At 39.0% G+C, this 20,263-nt stretch overlaps 1 protein-coding gene across 6 annotated transcripts in view; it reads left to right on the top strand.

The window, feature by feature from the left end:
- Positions 1-20,263, top strand: part of nf1a (neurofibromin 1a) — a 261,284-nt gene that overhangs the window by 119,982 nt on the left and 121,039 nt on the right. For 4 of the 6 annotated variants that reach the window (XM_052035185.1, XM_052035186.1, XM_052035189.1 and 1 more), the window contains 4 exons: positions 5,840-5,905; positions 17,321-17,479; positions 18,561-18,658; positions 20,054-20,200. In XM_052035185.1, coding sequence (XP_051891145.1) covers positions 5,840-5,905; positions 17,321-17,479; positions 18,561-18,658; positions 20,054-20,200 — 470 coding nt within the window. The remainder of the gene's footprint in view (positions 1-5,839; positions 5,906-17,320; positions 17,480-18,560; positions 18,659-20,053; positions 20,201-20,263) is intronic. The other 2 variants (XM_052035188.1, XM_052035187.1) reach the window with 1 other exon arrangement.

The raw sequence follows: 20,263 nt of genomic DNA, 5'->3' as shown, positions 1-20,263 counted from the left end.
CTTAGATTTTTTTGTTAACGTGTGAGAATGTTTAACTGAAGTGTACAGTAGAATTAACTAGCATATTGGAACAACAATGTAAATGGTTTTATTCCAGTCCATGTTGATATTAAGCTAAGTCACTTCCCATCTTGTATCTAACGAATTTGAAATACCAGTGAGAAAGTCTAAGCGTTGAACTTACTGTTGTGTCTTTATAAATTGTCAAGGATGGTGCAAATATCTTTGATTATTTATGTAGATTTTTTGAGGAAAAGGTTAATAGCTCTGAGGCTGACTGCCAATGTTACATTTGGTAATGTTTCTTCTATTGAAAGTTATTCTTGGTTCTTTGTCACAATTGTGGAATGAAAGTTGTTGTTTAACTTATAATTACAGTTCAGTTTTACTTAAATTCCTTGATCACTGAAACAAACCAGAAAGTATGTTTTTTGAATGAGATTCAAGAAATTCTTCCCTGGAAAGTTTGAAACAAAAGATCTATGCATATTGTACGAACTACTTGAAGTGGCCAAAGTCATGCCACGGTTATGGTCACAACACTCTGTAGCAAGTAGCATTACACATTTTCTTGTGGTGGAGCCTGTGAATCAGTCTGTTCACACCCTTGTGTGGACCCTGTTGCAGGTTCAGATGCTCTCTGCTTGTCACTGTCACACTAATTTTCTCTTTCAAGTTATTCTCGCATATGCATTCCTTCTCGTTTAGTATTCTTTCTCTGGTGGTCAGAGTTCATTAAGTGTGCATGTAATAAAATGGACTATTCCATCAGAAAAGGTAAATTTCCAAACAGCTTATAACAATGTAAATGCAGTTATGTTTTTATAATGTAGAAATTCAAATTCATAATACTTATTGCAAATTACTTGATCTTCATAATCATGAAGGTCTGCATCAATTCTGTCCTTTAGCATCTTGGGTACAATTTAACCAAAAAAATGCACTTCTCAGGTTTGTCTTTGTAACTTGTTGTGAATGGCTGTAGCTATTCGTTATGTTCTGTCTGATGGGTGTAATGCTTCCAACACAAGATTTGACTTTGATTTCTGTTTGCATAACACTTTGAAACACGAGAGGGTTAAAAAATGACTTGATGCCAAGTCACATCAGGACAGGTGCTCAAAAGCTTTGTCAAAAATTAGATCTTAAGTGCCTTTCTCAAAGAGAGAATTGGAGAGAAGGAAAGGAAATACAGAGCTTAGGGCCTTGGTACTAAAAAGGTGGCTATCAATGGTCCAGCAGCTACGTTTTTGAGGAGATTGATAAGGTAGAAGATGAGGAACAATGAGGTTATGGAAGGATATTACAATTGATGTATTGCTTAACTGGTAACGAGTGTTAATCAGCAAGCATGGGTGATGGATTAACATTACATGTTGAAAGTTTGCACATTGGCAGCAGGGTTTTGGATGAATCAAGCTTATAGCAAGTTGAACAAGCACAGCCTGACAGGAAATTACCCCTGGTGTAGGTGGCTGATGGGTGAATGAGGGGAGTGTTAGTGGGCACATGTGAGAATGGGTTATGGGAAAATAAGTGAGGGAATTGGATTGATAGAACTTATTTGAGAGCTGGCATAGAATGGCCTACAGTGTCATGAGGAAATATGAATAAAAGGGGGCTGATGGTTTGGTTCAATTTCAGGTGACTGACAGGGAGAGCGATGGACTTGGTGATTGGGGAATGGAGTTTGTAAAAGGGAATAGAGTTTGTGACAGGGATGATATATGATGGCTTTAGTCTCCCAGTATTTAGTTGGAAGTGATTTTAGCTTCTCTGGTACTGAGTATTGGATAGACCCTTGGGAGACACTTCTGATAGCGATGTGATCAGGAAGGTCATTGCTGGCTGTTCCCCAGTTGCAACTGTGTAGATTTGAATGAAAAGCAGCAGATGTGATCCTGCCCGGTCTAATTATGGTGGAGTGGTTTAGGAGTGGTCAACTGTGTCTGGTTGAGAAAGATGCATAATGAACAGATACCTTTTGTCATAGTGGCATGCAGTGATTAGTGACTTCAGCCTGAGCTGTTTACCATGGTAGGGGGAAAGGCTTGATTAGAGAGATTGTGGCAAAAGATTCCAGATAAGGTGAATTCAAATTTGGGAGATAATAACATGTTCAAGAATTTTAGAAAGAAGAATATTGGTGAATGGGCATTAGTTTTCAAGGTTTGAAGGGTCAAAGATTGTTCTCAAAGGTGATGAAATATTGACTTATTTGAAGAGATGGAGGAGAGTATCTGAGAGAGGGAGCCATTAGCAGTATCAGCTAACATGTTCAAAGACAGAATATTGAGTAGTCAGTTCAGTGGGAAACTTTAGAGACCTAAAGTTGTTTTTCACAAACAAGCTGAGCTTGAGGAGGGAGGTGAGAGAGAAATAAGAATGATGCAAGTTCAAAACTAGTGCACTGACCAATAAGGCTGTTGGCAGGGAACTTTAATATCCCAGAAAGCTTTTTTTGAAATAAGGGGATAATCTGATATAAGCTAGCTCCTTAGACCATTTTCCTTTTGCCTTTTAACAAGGCTCTGCCAAACTTTTGCATGATTTTTTAAAATAATCTTGTTCAACAATGATGGGGTTTTTTACCACATTCCTGAGTAACTGTGAAATAGCGATACATTAGGTAGTTTCAGAAGTGCTGAGGAGAACAACAGGGCTCTACCTCCAACTACATTTCACCTTCTAAAGTAGACGTACAGAGAAATGGACAAAAATATCTGCAAAATTTGTACTAAAAGGGTGTAAAAATCCTAAATCCTGGAAAGATTAGAACAACCTGACAAAACTGTGGAATGAAACACCTGCTAATCTTACGGAGATAAAAATAGTGATTGCTGTTATCTGGGAGTTGCCGAATGGTGAGTAGGGAATTTACTGTGGTGGTGGGGTGGGGAACTAAAACTCAGCAAGTGAATGTCCTTATTGAATGTGCAAATCCAGTTAGTTGTGTTCAAAGTGACAGTGGCTGAAGACTGGTGACGGATTAGCTTTCTCTTTCAGTTGGTGCAAGGTGATGAATGTGAGAATCTTATAGGTTCAAATATAAATCTTGTTTTGGAATTAGAGAGACACAGTTTTAAAAACAAAAAGATTGGGTAGATTTTGTTCACCTTCGAGTACGACTGATTACAAAAATGGATCAAGGTGGTCATAAGTCATACAGTACTACAGCACAGAAACAGGCCCTTTGTCCCAGCTAGTCCATGCTGAACTGACCTTCTGCCTAGTCCCCTCCATCTGCACTTGGACCATTTCCCTCCAAACCCCTCCCATCCATATACATAGCCAAACTTCTCTTTAATGTTACAATTGAACCCACATCTACCACTTCCACTGGCAGCTTGTTCCACACTCGCACCACCCCCGAGTGAAGAGGCTTCCCCTCAGATTCCACTCATATATTTCACCTTTCACCCTAAACCTATGTCCCCTAGTTCTAGTTAGTCACACCCAACCTTAGGATAAAAAGCCTGCATGCATTCACCCTATTTATACCCCTCATAATTTTGTGTACTTCTATAAGATCTACCCACATTCTCCCCTCATTCCCCTCAAATCCTAACCTATTCAGTCTTTCCCTATAACTCAGGTCCTCAAGTCCCAGCAACATCCTTGTAAATTTTCTCTGCACTCTTTTAAGCTTATTGATATCTTTCCTGTAGGTAGGTGACCAGAATTGCACACAATACTCTAGATTCGGCCTCACCAACATCTTGTACAACTTCAACATAACATCCCAACTCCTGTATTCAGTGCCCTGATTTATGAAGGCCGAAGTGTCAAAAGCTCTCTTTATGATCCTTTCTACCTGTGACGTCACTTACAAGGAACTATGGACCTGTATTCCCAGGTCCCTCTGTTCTACTACACACCTCGGAGCCCTACCATTCACTGTGCAAGACCTACCCTGGTTTGTCCTCCCAACACCTGACACTTGTCTGCATTAAATTCCATCAGCCATCAGGTATTTTGATCTTTTGGGTGTAAGACATCTTTATTCTTAAAATACATCTTGCAGTTAGATAACTGTGAATGAGTGATTCCTTGGTTACTTTGGTTGTGTATTAATATTGCTGTTGAGAGTTCAGTTCGATCCACACCTCTTGTTCTTGTACACTTGAGAGTACAAGCCCAGTCTGTTTAATCTCTCATCAGATGACAAACCTGGTGAAGTTTCCCTGTGCACTCTGTATCGCAAGTATGTCCTCCTTTGGATAGGGATACTTTTTTTTTATCCCTCCAAAATTAAATACTTGTCATTTTTCCACATAATGATCTACCTGCCATGTCATTGCCACGTCACTTAGCCTGTCTATATTTCCCCTGTAGCCTCGCTGCATTTTCTTCAACTCGCACTACCACTCAGTTTTGTATCATCGACAAACTTGGATATGTTACCTTAAGTCTCTTCATGCAAATCATTGATATAAATGGTGGACGGCTGGGGGCTGGTACTGATCCTTGTGGCATCCCATGAGCCAGAGCCTCCCAGTCCAGAGATGCACCTTTCTTCCTACTGCCTGCTTTCTGTCCATTAACCAGTCCTGAGATCAGCATACGTAACTCCAGTGATGCGCACACTAATTTTGTTTATCAATCTCCTTTGTGGCTCCTGATGAAAGTACTTCTGAAAGTTCCAATAGATCACATCAACTGATTTCTCCTAATCTATTCTAGTATTACAACTTTAAAAACTCCAACAGATTTGTCATACATAGTTTACCTTTCATAAATCTTTGTAGACTCTGCCCAGTCCTGTTGTTATTTTCTGTTGCCCTTCTGGTTCCTCAATAATAGATTCAAGCATTTTCCCTTCTACTGATGTCAGTCCAACAGGTCTGTAATTTTGTTTTCTCTCTGCTTCCTTTCATAAATAATTAAATTACATTTACTATTGTGCAGTCAGTGGAAAAATACCTTGAATCAGTGGAATTTTGGAATATAACGTTCAATGTATCTGCCATCTCCAGAAACACTTCTTTCAAATCCTTGGAATTTCAGGTCCTTGTGATTTATTGCCCTTGAAGTACACATGACTAAATTGAAATGTCATAATGGGTGTAAAATAATTACAGTTGTGCCTGATATTTAATACAACTGTACTTTTTCAAGCAGAATATTCTCTGATTTTTTTTTGTCCTTCCAGGAAGCAGTTTATGCTCCAGTTGTTAACTTTGTGTTGTTGAAACTTTTTGCCAGATGGATCGCGGGGTGGGGGTGTTGGGAATCAAGGATTCATGGTTCACAAGTCCAGTTGCATTGATCCATGAAGCTGTTCCAATATTTCTGTCAATGTCAGTATTGTGTTGTCCTTTTTCAGAATTATTGGACACAGTTATGACCTTAGACTGTTTTCCAATTTTTAGTTTCCACCAATGTCTCAAAATATGCTGCTCTTTGATAAGGATACTTGCAGTGATTTAAAAATTGTAGTATTTTCATTGATGAGATTACTATCTGATGCATTAATGATGAAATTGTGATTTATTTTGGTTATGGAACAAAGCTAGAAATGATATCCAGCCAGAAATAGTAGTTTGATTGAAAACAGCCGTATTTGTTTATCCTTTGTGGGGGGGAAAAAATAACTTTATGGGGGGAAAATTGCACATTTCTCTCCGGTCAGAAAAGTTGAGGTTTAAGAGTAATTAGCATTGAACAACTTAGGTGAAAAACAGCTGTGTCAGCTTAGTTTTTATTTCCCAGTTTATACATTGAATTAAAATTGAGAGTTTAATATTGTATATTTTTGTGCAGTTTTGTGTAGAAGCCAACAATATGCTTTTGTTGTGTGAAGTTGGTACTGTGACTTGTGCTCATCTCTGTTCTGTAGGCTACTTGCCACTCTCTACTGACTAAATCTACAGTAAAAGAAAAAAAGGAAACCATGAAAAAATCAGTAAGTTCAGTGACCTTTTTTGAAATTTTTGTATCACCCTTTCTTTAAAAGCAATTTCTTAAAACCTTGTGCTTTTTTTCCCAACAAAAAAACACCTGCCTTCAGTCGTTTTGATCTTCACTTTGGAATCATTCTACTAATTCTGGCGAAAAATTAGCTTTCATTCCAATTAACACTGTTATTTTAATTTGGTTTCTAAGTCTATCTATGATGTAGTTTGGATTTCCAAAGCGGGTTGAATTGATTTAATTTAACATGTGCTTACTAAGAAGCGTGTAGCAATTTTTGAAACTTGGATTAAGGCTTAAAAACATGAGACATGAACAATGTTTCATGGTTCATTACATCTTTCTTGAAACTGATTAACACATTTGTTCTGCGTAAGGTTAATGTTAAATTGCTGTCAGCAGGTTAGAAGACAATTCAAGTAATAGGATTTTAAATGTTCTTTAGGTACATTGGCAATTTAGACATCAGACGCTTCTGACTGAATTACAGCTTTGAACTCATTGAAAACTAGCTGATGTAAATGAAGCAAATCCTATGAACAAATTCATGTCTTGACAGGTAGCACTGATAAAGTTGGGTAAAGAATTCTAGTCCTGTCATTCGTAAGGATGATGTGGAAGCTGAAGGTGTGCAGTGATGTGTCATGGATTGTGGCACTTTATTATGTGAAGATTTGAATTCAGGAGTAAGGAAGTCTTATTGCAGTTGTATGTAGAGCCATAGTGAGATGGTACCTAGATTATTATGTCCAGTTTTAGTCTACTTAACTAAAAATGGATATATTTGCGGTAGAGGGAGGACAAAAACAATTTACTGGACTTGTTCTAGGGATGTAGGTTTTTGAGGAGAGATTGAGTAGATGAAACCTGTATATCCAAATTGTAGAAAAGTGAAACCAGACTTCATTGAAACTTAGAAAATTATTACAGGGCTTGACACACTGAATGTAGTGAGCATGTCCCCCTGGTGAGGTGCCTAGAACGAGGGTCACCAGCATCAGAATAATAGGTAGGTTGTATAGGACTAAGATGAGGAGAAATTTCTTCATAGCTTAAAGGGCTGTGGAAGCTGAATCGGTGAGTTCATTCTAAACAGATTGATAAGTTTCTGGATGGTAAGATGATCTGGATAGGGAAATGGCACCAAGGTAGAAGGTCAGCCAGGATCTTGATGAATGGTGGAGCAGGTTCAGAGGGACAGGTGGTCTATTTCTCCTGTTTCTTATGTAATATTGCAGTTGACGTGCCCACGTGTGATAGGTAGGATGATGAGGAAAGTAGGTAGGTTATTCCCTTGTTGGTTCTTTACATCTGGCAAAGACCAGGCTGGGTGATGTATACATTCAGGACTTAGCCAGCACCACCATAAGTGGTGTCTTGAGCAAAAATATATTCTGTGTCCTTGATGTTCCTTTCTTGTGTGTTTTCAATGGTGGAATGTTGAATTCACCAGTTGAGGGAGGCTGGGAGATGGTAATAGACAGAAGATTTCCTAGCTTATGTGCATCCTAAAGTGCCCGAATGTTGTATGCCAGGAACCCTTGAACCCTGAAGTCATCTGTGGAAGAGATCTCCCATTCTGCCATGGTATCCACCTGTTTGTGAGGAAGGCTTAGCATGGTTAAGTGGACTGGATGCAGTCTTTATTTTTCCCTGAACTCTAGTTGAGTGGTCTGTCCAGTTTAACTCTTGCTTTTTTTATGGTAGCACTCTGATGAATCTAAGTAAGCTTCAAAATTAGGGGAGAACAACTTGTGTGAGGGACTGGAATCATAAATGGGTCAACCTGTTAAGGATGGCTGTTTTATTCCCTCAAGGATTTCACTGGATTAGTTGGGCTTTAACGATTTTTGCAACGTATTTGTTACTTTCTTTATTTCACTTTTCTCTCCATGCCGATAAATGTTTCTAAAATTGATTTCAAATTCTTCAATTGCCTTGGTGGGATTTTCATTTGTATTCCTTGCATGATTGCTAATGATGTGGGAATTATAGTTGTAATCATTTAATTACTACCCAGTGACCATTCATTAGTGACATACTTAGCATATGCGATGACTCTTATTTGTTGCATATGTGTATTGTGTTACAAAGGGGAAATAAAGCTGCATTAAGTGACGATATTGCACTATTTTACAAATGATGAGAGAAGCTAAGGTAAATCAAAAATACAGAAAGCAACATCTTGGCTGGATCTTGGTGTTATCTGACAGATTTTCCCTGAATGACAGCTCCTCTGTTTTAGGATTTGATTGACATCCCTTTTTCTCATGTTCTCCTCGTTTCTTTGAAGTCTCTGCTTCAGTCAGTGCTTCACCCGTGACTAGGCCGAGTAAGAGTGTAACTTTAAGGATATTATTTTTGGGCAGAGGTTGATGAATCCTTGATAAACAAGGGTGTGAAAGGTTACTGTGGGTAGATGGAAATGTGGAGTTGAGATTGCAGATCAGTCATGATTTTATTGCATGGTGGAGCAAGATCAAGGGTCCAATGGCCTACTCCTATTCTTAGTTAGAAAATTTGTATGCAAAAAGGAATGAATTGGAAGAACATTACTGCAGAGGTAGATCTTAAAAATTAGTTTTAAGTAAATTAGTCTCTCACATCTCCAACTGGGTTCTGTTTTGCACTTACTCAAGTACTGGCTGTCGCCAGGTAATGAACGAGTCCGGTTTTTACAGACGTCCATAAGTCAATTTTGTCCATAAGTTAGAAAATACACAAAAAAAATCACTTGATCTGGTAACCGTACCGCCACAGTATTGTAAGGAATGGCATCAAAAGCACATAAGGCTGATGAGAAAGAATAATCGCTAAAAGTGGCAGTGGAGGGAGGGAGGAAATCAGTTCTGCCATTTGTAGGAACAAAAGTACGTACGTTGGTCTTTTGAATTTAATAATATTACGGGATTCGTCTTTATGTGTGGATGTCCCATTAGTTGGGTTCTTGTAACCTTTGGATAACCTATATTCAGGTATTACATAGAACACTACAGCACAGGACAGACCCTTCGGCCCACAATGTTGTGCCGACATTTTATCCTGCTCTAAGATCTATCTAACCCTTCCCTACCACATAGTCCTCCATTTTTCAATCATTCATGTGTCTATCTAAGAGTATCTTAAATGTCCCTAATGTATCTGCCCCCACAACCTCTGCCGGCAGTGCGTTCCACGCACCCACCACTTTCTATGTACAAAACTTATCTCTGACGTCCCCCTATACCTTCCCCTAATCACCTTAAAATTATGTCCCCTCGTGTTAGCCACTGTCACCCTGGGAAAAAGTCTCTGACTGTCCACTCGATCTATGCCTCTTATCATCTTGAACATCTGATCCTCCTCCTCTCCAAAGAGAAAAGCCCAAGCTCACTCAAACTATAATACATGCTCTCCAATCCAGGCAGCATCCTGGTAAGTCTCCTCTGCACCCTCTCTAAAGCTTCCACATCCTTCCTATAATGAGGCGACCAGAATTGAACAGAAAACTCCAAGTGTGGTCTGACCAGAGTTCTATAGAGCTTTAATATTATTTCATGGCTCTTGAACTCAACACCCCGATTAATAAAGGCCAACACATCATACACCTTCTTAACAAACCTATCAACCTGCGCGGAAACCTTGAGGGATCTCTGGACATGGACCCCAAGATCCCTCTGTTACTGCACACTGCTGAGAGTTCTGCCATTAACCTTGTATTCTGCCTTCAAATTTGATCTCCTGAAGTGTATCACTTCACACTTATCTGGATTGAACTCCATCTGCCACTTCTCAGCCCAGCTCTGCATTCTATCAATATCCTGTTGTAATCTACAGCAACCTTCTACACTATCCACAACACCACCAACCTTTGTATCATCAGCAAACTTACAAATTCACCCTTCCACATCCTGATCCAAGTCTTTTATAAAAATCACAGAGCAGGGGTCCTAGAACAGATCCCTGCGGAACACCACCGGTCACCGACCTCCAGGCAGAATACGCTCCATCTACCACCACCCTCTGTGTTCTATGGGTGAGCCAATTCTGAATCCACACAGCCAAGTTTCCCTGGATCCCATGCCTCCTGACTTTCTGAATGAGCCTTCCATGAGGAACCTTATCAAAGGCCTTACTAAAATCCATGTACACCACATCCACTGCTCTACCTTCATCAATGTGCTTTGTCACATCCTCAAAGAATTCTACCAGGCCTGTGAGGCACGACCTGCCCCTCACAAAGCCGTATCGCAAGATACCTTGCATCTTGACATTGGTAAAGTTTCAAATAATGAAGTGTTTTTTGTTTACTTCAGAAGTCCCAAGGAATAATATATTACAGCTGTTACATATGATTAACGTGTACATTTACATAAGCCCAGGAAGTATGTGGGTTGCTTAACAGCTGCAAATCATGCTGAACATATGCTGTTATGAATCGGTGAATTTCTGTAGCAATGAGCCGATTATTCTAATGCTTGTGAATCATTCTGGAGCGTAAAAAACGTACATTATTTGTGTACAGAATATCATTAAATATTGTACAAAGAATTACCCTTCTCAAAAGAAAATTAGCATTTTGTATAATGCTCCAGAGGCCTTGGCATCTGAAAGGAAAAGAGCCAACATTTTGGTTTCTTTCAGCCAGATCATGTCAAGTTGTTGTTGTCATCAAGTTGCATCTGGTCATGAGATATTCATAACGTTTTCTACATGTTGATTGAAAAGAGTAATGGCAGAGAAGGTCTGATGCCATGGCTAAACTTCAATGCCAGCAATGTTTGGCAGCAGAGAGGATCCATTGCTGACTTTGAAAATGTTGTACAATACTAATTTTGGGTGATTCTGCTAAATTTGTCCTTTAGTCCCTCCAAGGCAAGTATGTCCTTTGTAAAATGTGCGCAGAGCTGCTCATGCTTGTCTTTTTATATCCTATCAGAAATTTGTACTGCTATAACCTAACTTCTACCTCTTTGTACTCCAGTCGTCTCGGTATGAAGACCAACATTCTTACTGTCTTTTGGTTTCTTTAACTGTTTATGATATTCCTTTGGTTATCCACTGCACCTCCTATTTACCTATTTAGAAAGTACTAAACAGTCTTTAATTTGGACAAATTGGTGCCCTTCCATTTGACTACGTTGACCAATGTTGAAACCTCGAATTTTAATGGTTTGGTCTGTACTGCCTATAATGCCATTTATCTCTGTGTCAGAAGAAAACTTGGACCCATGTCCTTCTATACCATCATTGAAGTCCCTATAAATGTAGAGAATATTTGCTCCTCCAACACAATTCTTACCTTGCCAATTTGAGTAGCTGCCCATTGCGTCTACTCTGTGTGCTGCCGCTAAGTTTTTCTGGCCAAATCAATAATTTGCCTTCGTGAACTCGCTTCATCTTTATCTGTCTCTTTTAAAGAGCTTGATTAAATTTCCTCTGGAAATCCATGTAAATAATATCCATAGACTTCCCCTGTCCCAGACTTGAATCACTTTTCAAAATGTCCAGTTGGAACTGTCAGCCATCACCAATACTGCAAGTGCATGTTGGGTCACACTGATCAACTGAAAACTTAGAAGCTGTTCAGCTATTCCATCTTTGGTTATATTTCTCTTTAATATTAGGCTGTGATCTTACTTATTTCCCTCTCTCATCTTCCTTGTAATAGTAATAGTCTTTCAGTCGAGAGGAACTGTATCCAAATTAGGAGACTCTGTCAGAAATACGTTAATTGTGCCACTACTTCATCTGGTGTTTAAGAAGCACAAGAGTATACCTTTCAGATTATTTGAATCATAGCAGCAGAAGTGGTTTGTCTCCCCTGCACAAAATTAACTTGGAAAAACACTGGTTCTATTATTTTGTTATCCATTTTCAGGCACCAGCCTTTTTCTCATGTATGATTTGAACTCGGTTAATGGTACTGTTGTGTTGAATCAGCAGGATGGGTGTTCAAAATGCACAACAAACATATAAATCTTGGCCGACATTTTAGTGCTGCATCCTTGTGGAGGCAGTTTTTTGGATGAGGTATTAAATGGTAGATAATTAGCCAAAGCCATTGCTCCTGTTCACTTCAATCTTTTTTAGCTGGATAACCTTGTTAAAGAAATTTCTGATCGTCAGATTTCAAAGCAAGAATCTTAGAAAACAAACCTAGTGTTTGCTAGATTCTCTTGAAGGGCAAGATATTGGCTTTTTTTTGAATTAACTTTTAATTTTAGAAGGTGGTTATGTAAGACCCAGCCTTTTATTATAAATGATTAAACAAGAAATTTGGCAAAACTTCTGTTGTTCCTTACACTGGCCATCATATAAGAAAAATGTCTTATAATGTTAGCTCAACTATAATTACTGTAGTTTTTTGCTTTCAAACCATACATATTTTAATAGTTCAGTGATAAAATTAGATCATAACTATATTCACCTTGTCTCCCTTTCAATTTTTAACTGTAAATTTCTCCCTCTGTCTCCCTTTTATCACTTATGTGTTTTCACTGCATGCCCATCTTAAAATGCTTCAGGAAGGAAGTCATGAGCAAGAAAAACAAACTTGCCTGAAGTTCTGTCTTTTATTTAGAAAACTGCTTGCATAGTTTTTAATGAGAGTTTTATCTTCACCACAGAGATTGTAGAGGCATAAAATCTGAATGGGTTCACTTTAGGATTACATTGTCCATTGCAAATGAGAAGCATGAATTTAAACTGGACAATCTTGTTTACTATATATGTGCTTAGTCAGAGAAAAGTGTATAGATTGCGTACTTCTATCGAGGAATGATACCTGCGGAAAGTACAGGAAACAACAAAACATGCATTTTATTTGGAATGGAAAAATAGTACAGGTAGTGCCAAGGTTAGAACAGGATTCTGTTCCTGAGAACTGTTAATAACCTGATCTGTCCGTAAGTCTGAAATCAATGAAAACAGCTGTGACGGAAGAGTGGCTGCCAGCCGGCCTCACTGACTCAGTGCGTGAGTGAGTCTGTAGAGCGCTCCCAGCTCTGCTTGGCTCCACCCAGCCCCCAATTGTTGCAGCTTGGTTGGAGGGAGGGATGTGGGGAGAGAAGGCAGGTGGAAATGGCTGTAGCCCTGCAGCAGCTGGCAAATCCATCCCCATCCATCCTGCCTCCCAAATGTTTGTTTGTATGGATAGGCTGTTGGGTGTTTGTAACTTGGGGAGGACTTGTGAAAGTACCTTGTAGGAAATCCTGTTTGAATGACTTATTGAGACATAGACTCTAAAAAGACCACCAGTGTTTTCAGTCTTCAGTAATGTCCCACTTTGGTTTCTTGTGGATCTATAAAGTATAATAAAGGGACACTTGCATTCATTAACACTTTTTGTGTCCTTTCAGGGCATCCTGAACTACTACATAGCCAGTAGATACTTTTGAAGTAAAGACACTTTTACGTAAGTTGGGAGAAATGGGCGGCTAATTTGTGCACAGGGAGATCCCATAAATTTAACAACAACCATCCGATCTGTTTTAGCCATATCAATTGAGAGCTCCCTGGCTTGTGCTTGAAATGGTGCATCCCAGGAGCAAGCAGGTGGGGCCTCAGTTTGACATTTCGTCTGAAGGATAGCACCTTTTGGAGTTGTGAGGGGAGGTGGGGGGGAGGGGTGAGTGCATCAGCCTGGGTTTTGTGCTCAAATCTCAGGAATGGGACTTGAACCTTCAACTTTCTGGCTCGTGTGAGATGCCTACCCTCTGAGTCACAGCAGGCTCACACAAGAAGGATCGAAGCAGTAGAGAGATGGTCTTTTTAATTTCGGTCAGTTTAAATGTCAGCCTGGATTACAACTTGATGTATTCAATAGAAGATTGACAAATACCAAGTCCTTGAAAAGGCAGAGAAAGTTAAATTCTTGATTTAAACTGGCAGAAGAAGAATATGAATACATTTTAATGGCAGGATGGGAGTAAGAGAGACAAGAAATCCAAAGAATTAATGTTTTTGATTTTCCTTCTGGATCTCTAATCTTTATTTCCAAGTGATATGAATAGTCTTTTACTAACATCACAGAGCTGCCTTTGTCCTCTTGCTTATTCACATATATCCGGACACTGGCTGATTGAATTCGCAACTTGTCAATTGCAAGTTCATTTTCTACATTGTAAGCATTTTACGGTGACTGAAGAAGCAATTGCATTTTTATTATAAGGATTTTTTTATTGATATCTGGTGTATTGAGATCCTTTTTACTGGTGTGTTGAGATCCTTATTCACAGTTCTATCACAATGGTTTGGGCAGCTAGATAAAGAATGATGCCAGTCAGATTCAGATGTCTTCAGAAGTTTTTAATCTGATTGTTTTTATCTCAGACAAAAATAATGCAGAGGACCCAGCTGTCACCATGCACTAGAGCTGTTCCTGTATGTATGGATACTAAAAAAAGTGCCTGACTTTGGGGGATATTAAAAATGGAGATGTTTACCATTACAGTGTAGTGGCCTCTAATTACTTAGTGGTGCTCATCATTGTCGCTTCAGATTTCTGTTCTCATTGAAGACCACTGAGGAAGAATTGAACACTTGATTTCCTACGTACTCTATAAACTTCAATGTAATCAAGCAGATGCAGCATTTGCTCTGAAATAGAAATCTTAGTTTTTGTTCAGTTGACTGGAGTTTTCTTCAAAATGAGAAATGGTAATATTCCTTCTCTGCGCCAGATGTTAATTTAAAGCAAATTAAACACCCAAGGGTGGTAGAAGTAGAGATTTTGGTACTGGACTAATAATCCAGAGCCTAAACTAATGATCCCTCCATGGCAATTAGAGAATGCAAAATAACTTTCTTATTTCAGATTCATTTAATAACCATAATGGTAACCATTGCCTTGTGGGGAATAAAATTTTTTTTGTCCTTAATAGAAAGGAATCCTTGCCATCCTTAACGAGATCTGACCCTTATATGACTTCTGATTGGATTAGTTTAGTTTATTGTCATATACAGCAGAGTGCGATGACATTCCTTGCTCGCGTCAAGCTCGCAGAGTAAACAGGACACATGGTAATAGTACAACAATAAATACTGCAATTCTTAGGTATGTGACATTCTCTCTTCAATGCCTTTAGAAATGGCCTAACAAGGAAAGGACAATGAGTACTGATTCTCCCAGTGACATCCACGTCATTTGAATGAATGGCAAACGTAGTGACATTTTGTTGGCACCTCCATCCATTCAAGTGGTCCCAAGCATAAGATTATATATCGTCATCCTGGCCTTTGCTGGATTCTAAATTGCAGTGTTTTTTTTTAAGTACTTTTCATAATTAGTAACTATCATCATCCCAGATTCTAATTACTGATATAATTTCTTGCTAAATGTTATCAAAAATGTTAAAAATGACATCACGTAGGATACAGATATTCTCTTGCGGCAGTGGAGCCAGGTGACAGCACCAAATACAGCTTGCGTTTTATTACTTTTTTACCACCATAACTTCGAATGACCGACTGAAATCTACTATGCAAACCAATGCAATAAGGATATTTTCTTTTGCACATGACTTAGTGAATCGTTCAATTTTGTGGTTATTTCCTATTTCTGCAAGATTTCAGAAGATATTCTCATTATGGAAGCAAATCAAAATTTGTTGTAAGCTGTATTGTATGGTGTAGGAGAAGGACATTCTGTCCTCGACAACTGCACTGCCATTCAGGGAGATTATGGCTGACCTTTTACCTTCGGACCACTTTCCTGTACTCACCCCATTTTATGTTGCTTCCTTCAATATCCAAACAAAAAATTCTGCTAGAGCTGTATAGAAAATGTTTACAGTCTTCAGTGAAACTTCTGTGCCATAGGTAGTACATAATGTTATTTTCTATTTTCCCCTCTGTCGCAAAGGTTTCTGCAAACATACATGAGAAGCTGAATTGGAGTAGGGTTAGTATTGCAGTATTGGACTGTCAGTTCACTTAGAGACATTCTGCATTTTTAAGACCTTAAATTCAACACTGTGTTAGGAACTTGAGCAAAACCATTGAATTTGGTCCCTGTCAATGTGTGCCTGTCTCCATTTCTCTCCCTGGCAACCATGAAACCAAAGCAAATTGTTCACAAACCTTGGTTTCTCACTTGATCACTATAGGTGATGTATTGATTCACATCCGTGTCATCATAAAGACCATCTAGTAACCTCATGATACCTCTAGTAACATTACGTAACTGTTCTGCTTTAGTCTATCTGTTCCTGAAACCCCCATTCGTGCCCTCGTTCACTTAGACTTGATGAATCCAACGTCTATGTGCCTGGCTGCTTCATTCTACTCTTGATAAATTAGAGGATGTTCAAAATCTTGTATTTTTTGTAATTCCATTCATCCAAGATCTGTGTGCTTGCTGATCCACACTAGCACTTGACTAAACAGCACCCTGATTTTTAAGTTTCTCATCTTCATGTTAAGATTCCACCAAGTCTTGTCACCAAGTCTCTGTGCAGTTGTATATCTTCATAACCCTTTGAGATTTCAGCACTGGTCAAATCTGGCTTCTTGTTCATCCTTGAATTTAATTACTTCATCTTTGGTAGCTGCCTTTTCGGCTTGGAATCCATTCTTTCGGAATTCCAGTGGAATGAATCATAGCTGTGCTAAATCCTAAAATTCCAGGTGGTCTGAAGGATGAAAAGTGATATTTTTCTTGTATTCCTTGTTATTTTCCAATATGTCTCCACACACTTTTACCTTTCCCCTTTTGCTTCTTTCCTGCTGTAATTCCATTCAACCACATTCTTTTCCTGTATCCCCAGTATATAAAAAAAATCTGAAGTTTGACTAAGTTCTGGATGAGCAATGCTAGAATTTTTTTTCCCTAGTGATAATGAGCAGCACCAGGTTTTTTCAGCATTAGACGATTATAAACAGAGAATGAGAAATTAGTTCATTTTATAATCTGTCTCAGACTTGCCTCAAGCTGAAACTGAATCTGAAAACTATATTTGGGAAAAAAAAATTGTGGCTGGTTTCAAAGTCTACATTTTAATCAGCCCCATCACATTATCCTTTATGATGAGGTTTGGAGATCATTTGGATCTCATTTGACAGATGTACATTTTTGTTTTGATTACAACAGGTCCTCCCCACCTTACGGTTGCCCAACTTGGGTACAGCTCGTACCTATAAACAAGCTTTTGGGAGACCGGCAGGATGGATTTCCCAGCTGCTGTGCGGGGCTGTAGGCATCTTCTGCTGAGTGGGAACTTGGTTCGTGGTCGTTTTCCGACTTGCGAACTGTTTGGGTTACAAACAGTTCACAGGAACAAAACCGTGCCGTAACCTGGGGACAACCTGTATCGACATAACCTGGACATTTAACTCTTCAAAATGTGTTCAATGACGAGAACAAATCAGCTTTTAACTTTGCTAACATAACATTTTGTGTCTGTTTTTGCTGTTTTCTTCCTTGCAGGTTGTCAGCCAGCGTTTTCCACAGAACAGCATAGGTGCGGTAGGAAGTGCTATGTTCTTAAGATTCATCAATCCTGCTATCGTATCTCCATATGAAGCAGGAATTCTTGATAAGAAGCCTCCACCAAGAATTGAACGGGGATTGAAGTTAATGTCCAAGGTAAAAGTTTTAACACTTGGAGCACTTCTGGTTCCCATTGGGAGCTAAGAGAATTGGTCCAGTGAGTAAGTTGAACCAAACAGACTTTTAAAGAAAAAACCCTAATCAACCCCTTGAATGCTGAATATTTAATTCTCAGCTAGGTAGTGATGGCAAGACTACAGTTGGAGTTGTTGCCCTGGATTTGGGGAAGCAAAACTTGCCTAAGTTAAAACTCCTGAATTCTCTATCTGTGATGGAGATACAACCTCCTCTTCTGTCTCATAGGTTCTGCAAAGCTGGCCATTTGGATCTCTCTTAGCCGGTCTGCCTGTGCATAAAATTGAAATCTGGCCCAATCGCAGCTAATCTGAACTAAACATCTGTAATCAGGTGCTGTCAGCTAGGTGGGTGGGAGTTGGTGTGTCAGACTGAAGAGGATGGGAGGCTGTGTTGCCAATAATTGCCAGTTAGGCAAGCTGGGTGCATGCAGCCCAAGAGCTGTGAAGTTAGCTGGTGAGGGATTGCCATGATGACCATTTAAGCTTCTCCCAATCCACAGCTTATTGCCATGAGGTCAGGCCTCATCTTGAGCAGCAAGAAAGGCAATAGCTTTTGAGGTGCTAAAGATGGAGAGTGACCTAAAGAGAAATAAAAGGGTTTTAACATGCACATTCTGATGTGACCTTGCAAGAGTATAAGGCATATGGAACTCATAACACACTGAACTTTCGGGAATGCTGAATGTTACACAGTGAATCCGCCAAGACTTCGTGGGTGTCCTAGAGTCATACAGCATGGAAACAGGCCCTTTAGCTCATTGAGTCCACACCAACCATCAAGTTTACATTAATCCTACAAGAATCCCATTTTATCATCACATTCCCATCAACTCTCCCCAGGTTCTACCCCCTCACCTATACACTGGAAACAATTTACAGTGACCATTTAATGTACCAACCTGTACATCTTTGGAATGTGGGAGAAAACCCACACCCTCTTGGTTGATCTTACATTTTGAAGGCAAATCAGGGTAAATTTATGGTAGTTCTGTGTTTAGAATCAGAAATCATTGAGCATACAAATTCTACTTTTTAACCAGATTCTACAAAGCATTGCAAATCACGTACTGTTTACAAAAGAAGAACATATGAGGCCTTTCAATGATTTCGTTAAAAACAACTTCGATGCAGCCCGCAGGTAATTATGACTTCCTGAATTTACTGTAAGGCTAAGTTAACATGCATTTTCAAATGCATGATTTGTTTTGGAATATGATATTATAAAACAGCAGGGATTTATTTTGCATGTAGTGCAAGAGCTTATAGTAATACGATTAATGAAGATTTAATCCTTTCTTTTAAATCAAGGGGGAATGCAAAAGATTAATTTCCCCAAGAATTGATATTTGTGCCTAACTCTGCCCTTTTGTTTAGCTTCAATAATTTAGTTTTAAGCAATGTGTTTAATTTTTGGAAGCTATTTCATAAATTTCAGCAGTGCAGCTGAATTATGTCTCTTCAGAGCTCTGATTTTCTTTGTGGCACTCAAGGCCTGCTTTAAAGAACAGCTAGTACTTGGAATCAGCTTCTTATTGTTGCTCCATTGTGTTTTTGGCTGTTGATTTTTTTTTCTGAAAGAATAATGAGTATGTGGGTGGAAGCAACTTTGGTAAGATAACATAGGGATGTTTCCACTTGGAGGCAAGACCAGAACTTGGGCCCATGAATGCAAGATAGTTCCTAAAACAAAAATCCAATCAGAAACTCAGGAGCAGCTTCTTCATCCAGAGAATGTATCAAAGGTAGAGCGAGGTAATGTAAGGAATGGTTAGCTGGTTAGAGGAGTCACTTTAGAGCATAAATACCAGGATGGGCCTGTTAATACCTTGTAGGAAATGAAACTATTTTCTTTCTTCCTTGTTGCGATACTTGAATACATATTTCCAAATCAGTGTTCCATATTGAGAAGCACGTTTCCAATCTTGTATTTTATGTTTTGAATGTAATCATTATTTCCAGAGAAGAGAAATATAGGCAAAAGTGGAAATTTCAGTTAATTAACTTAATTGGACAGGAATTTCCACACATGTACAAAGCAAAAAATCAAGCATAGAAAGTCCTTGCGATACTTTAAAGCTCATGTCAATTGGTGTTAAAAGAAATCTGAAACTTCCAACAGCCCATGTCAAAATGTTGAAAGTGGAGTGGAGAACCAACAACCATGTTAACTGGATTTGTGAAGTTATAGAAGGATTTCCAGAGTTATTACTGAACAAAAGTGGATATCACTTCATTGTTAACCATCTCCACCTTTTTGTTGCTGAAGGGAAGCCCTTTATTGTGGGCAAAGAAGAAAGGAGGAGGATGGTATTGAAACTGGGTGACTTGTGCAAGAGAAGCCTTGGTGCAAACTTGATGCGTTGTATGATGTCTACCTATTCTTTCCAAGTCAGGATTGTGAAATCATAATGTACATAATTTATAAGTCGGTCTTTCCATTTAGGTATGTAATGATATAATGCCTTTAAAAATATTTAATGCATTTCTTTCATTCTCTTCTGCCACTTTTCCCTCGCTGCACCCCCTCTGGAAGGTTTTTTCTGGATATTGCATCTGACTGCCCAGCCAGTGACACAGTCAATCACAGTCTTTCGTTCATCAGTGATGGAAACGTTCTCGCTTTGCACAGGTTGCTGTGGAACAATCAGGAGAAAATAGGGCAGTATCTTTCCAGTAACCGGTATGTGCAATACTCCTGATACAAGCACTTGCATTCACGGAATCTTTTGCATGGTGAACCAAA

Source organism: Pristis pectinata, chromosome 21 (genome assembly GCF_009764475.1).
Source record: "Pristis pectinata isolate sPriPec2 chromosome 21, sPriPec2.1.pri, whole genome shotgun sequence".
Lineage (NCBI taxonomy): Eukaryota > Metazoa > Chordata > Chondrichthyes > Rhinopristiformes > Pristidae > Pristis > Pristis pectinata.
The sequence above is the reverse complement of the archived record's forward strand: the minus strand, read 5'-3'. Positions and strand labels throughout refer to the sequence as shown.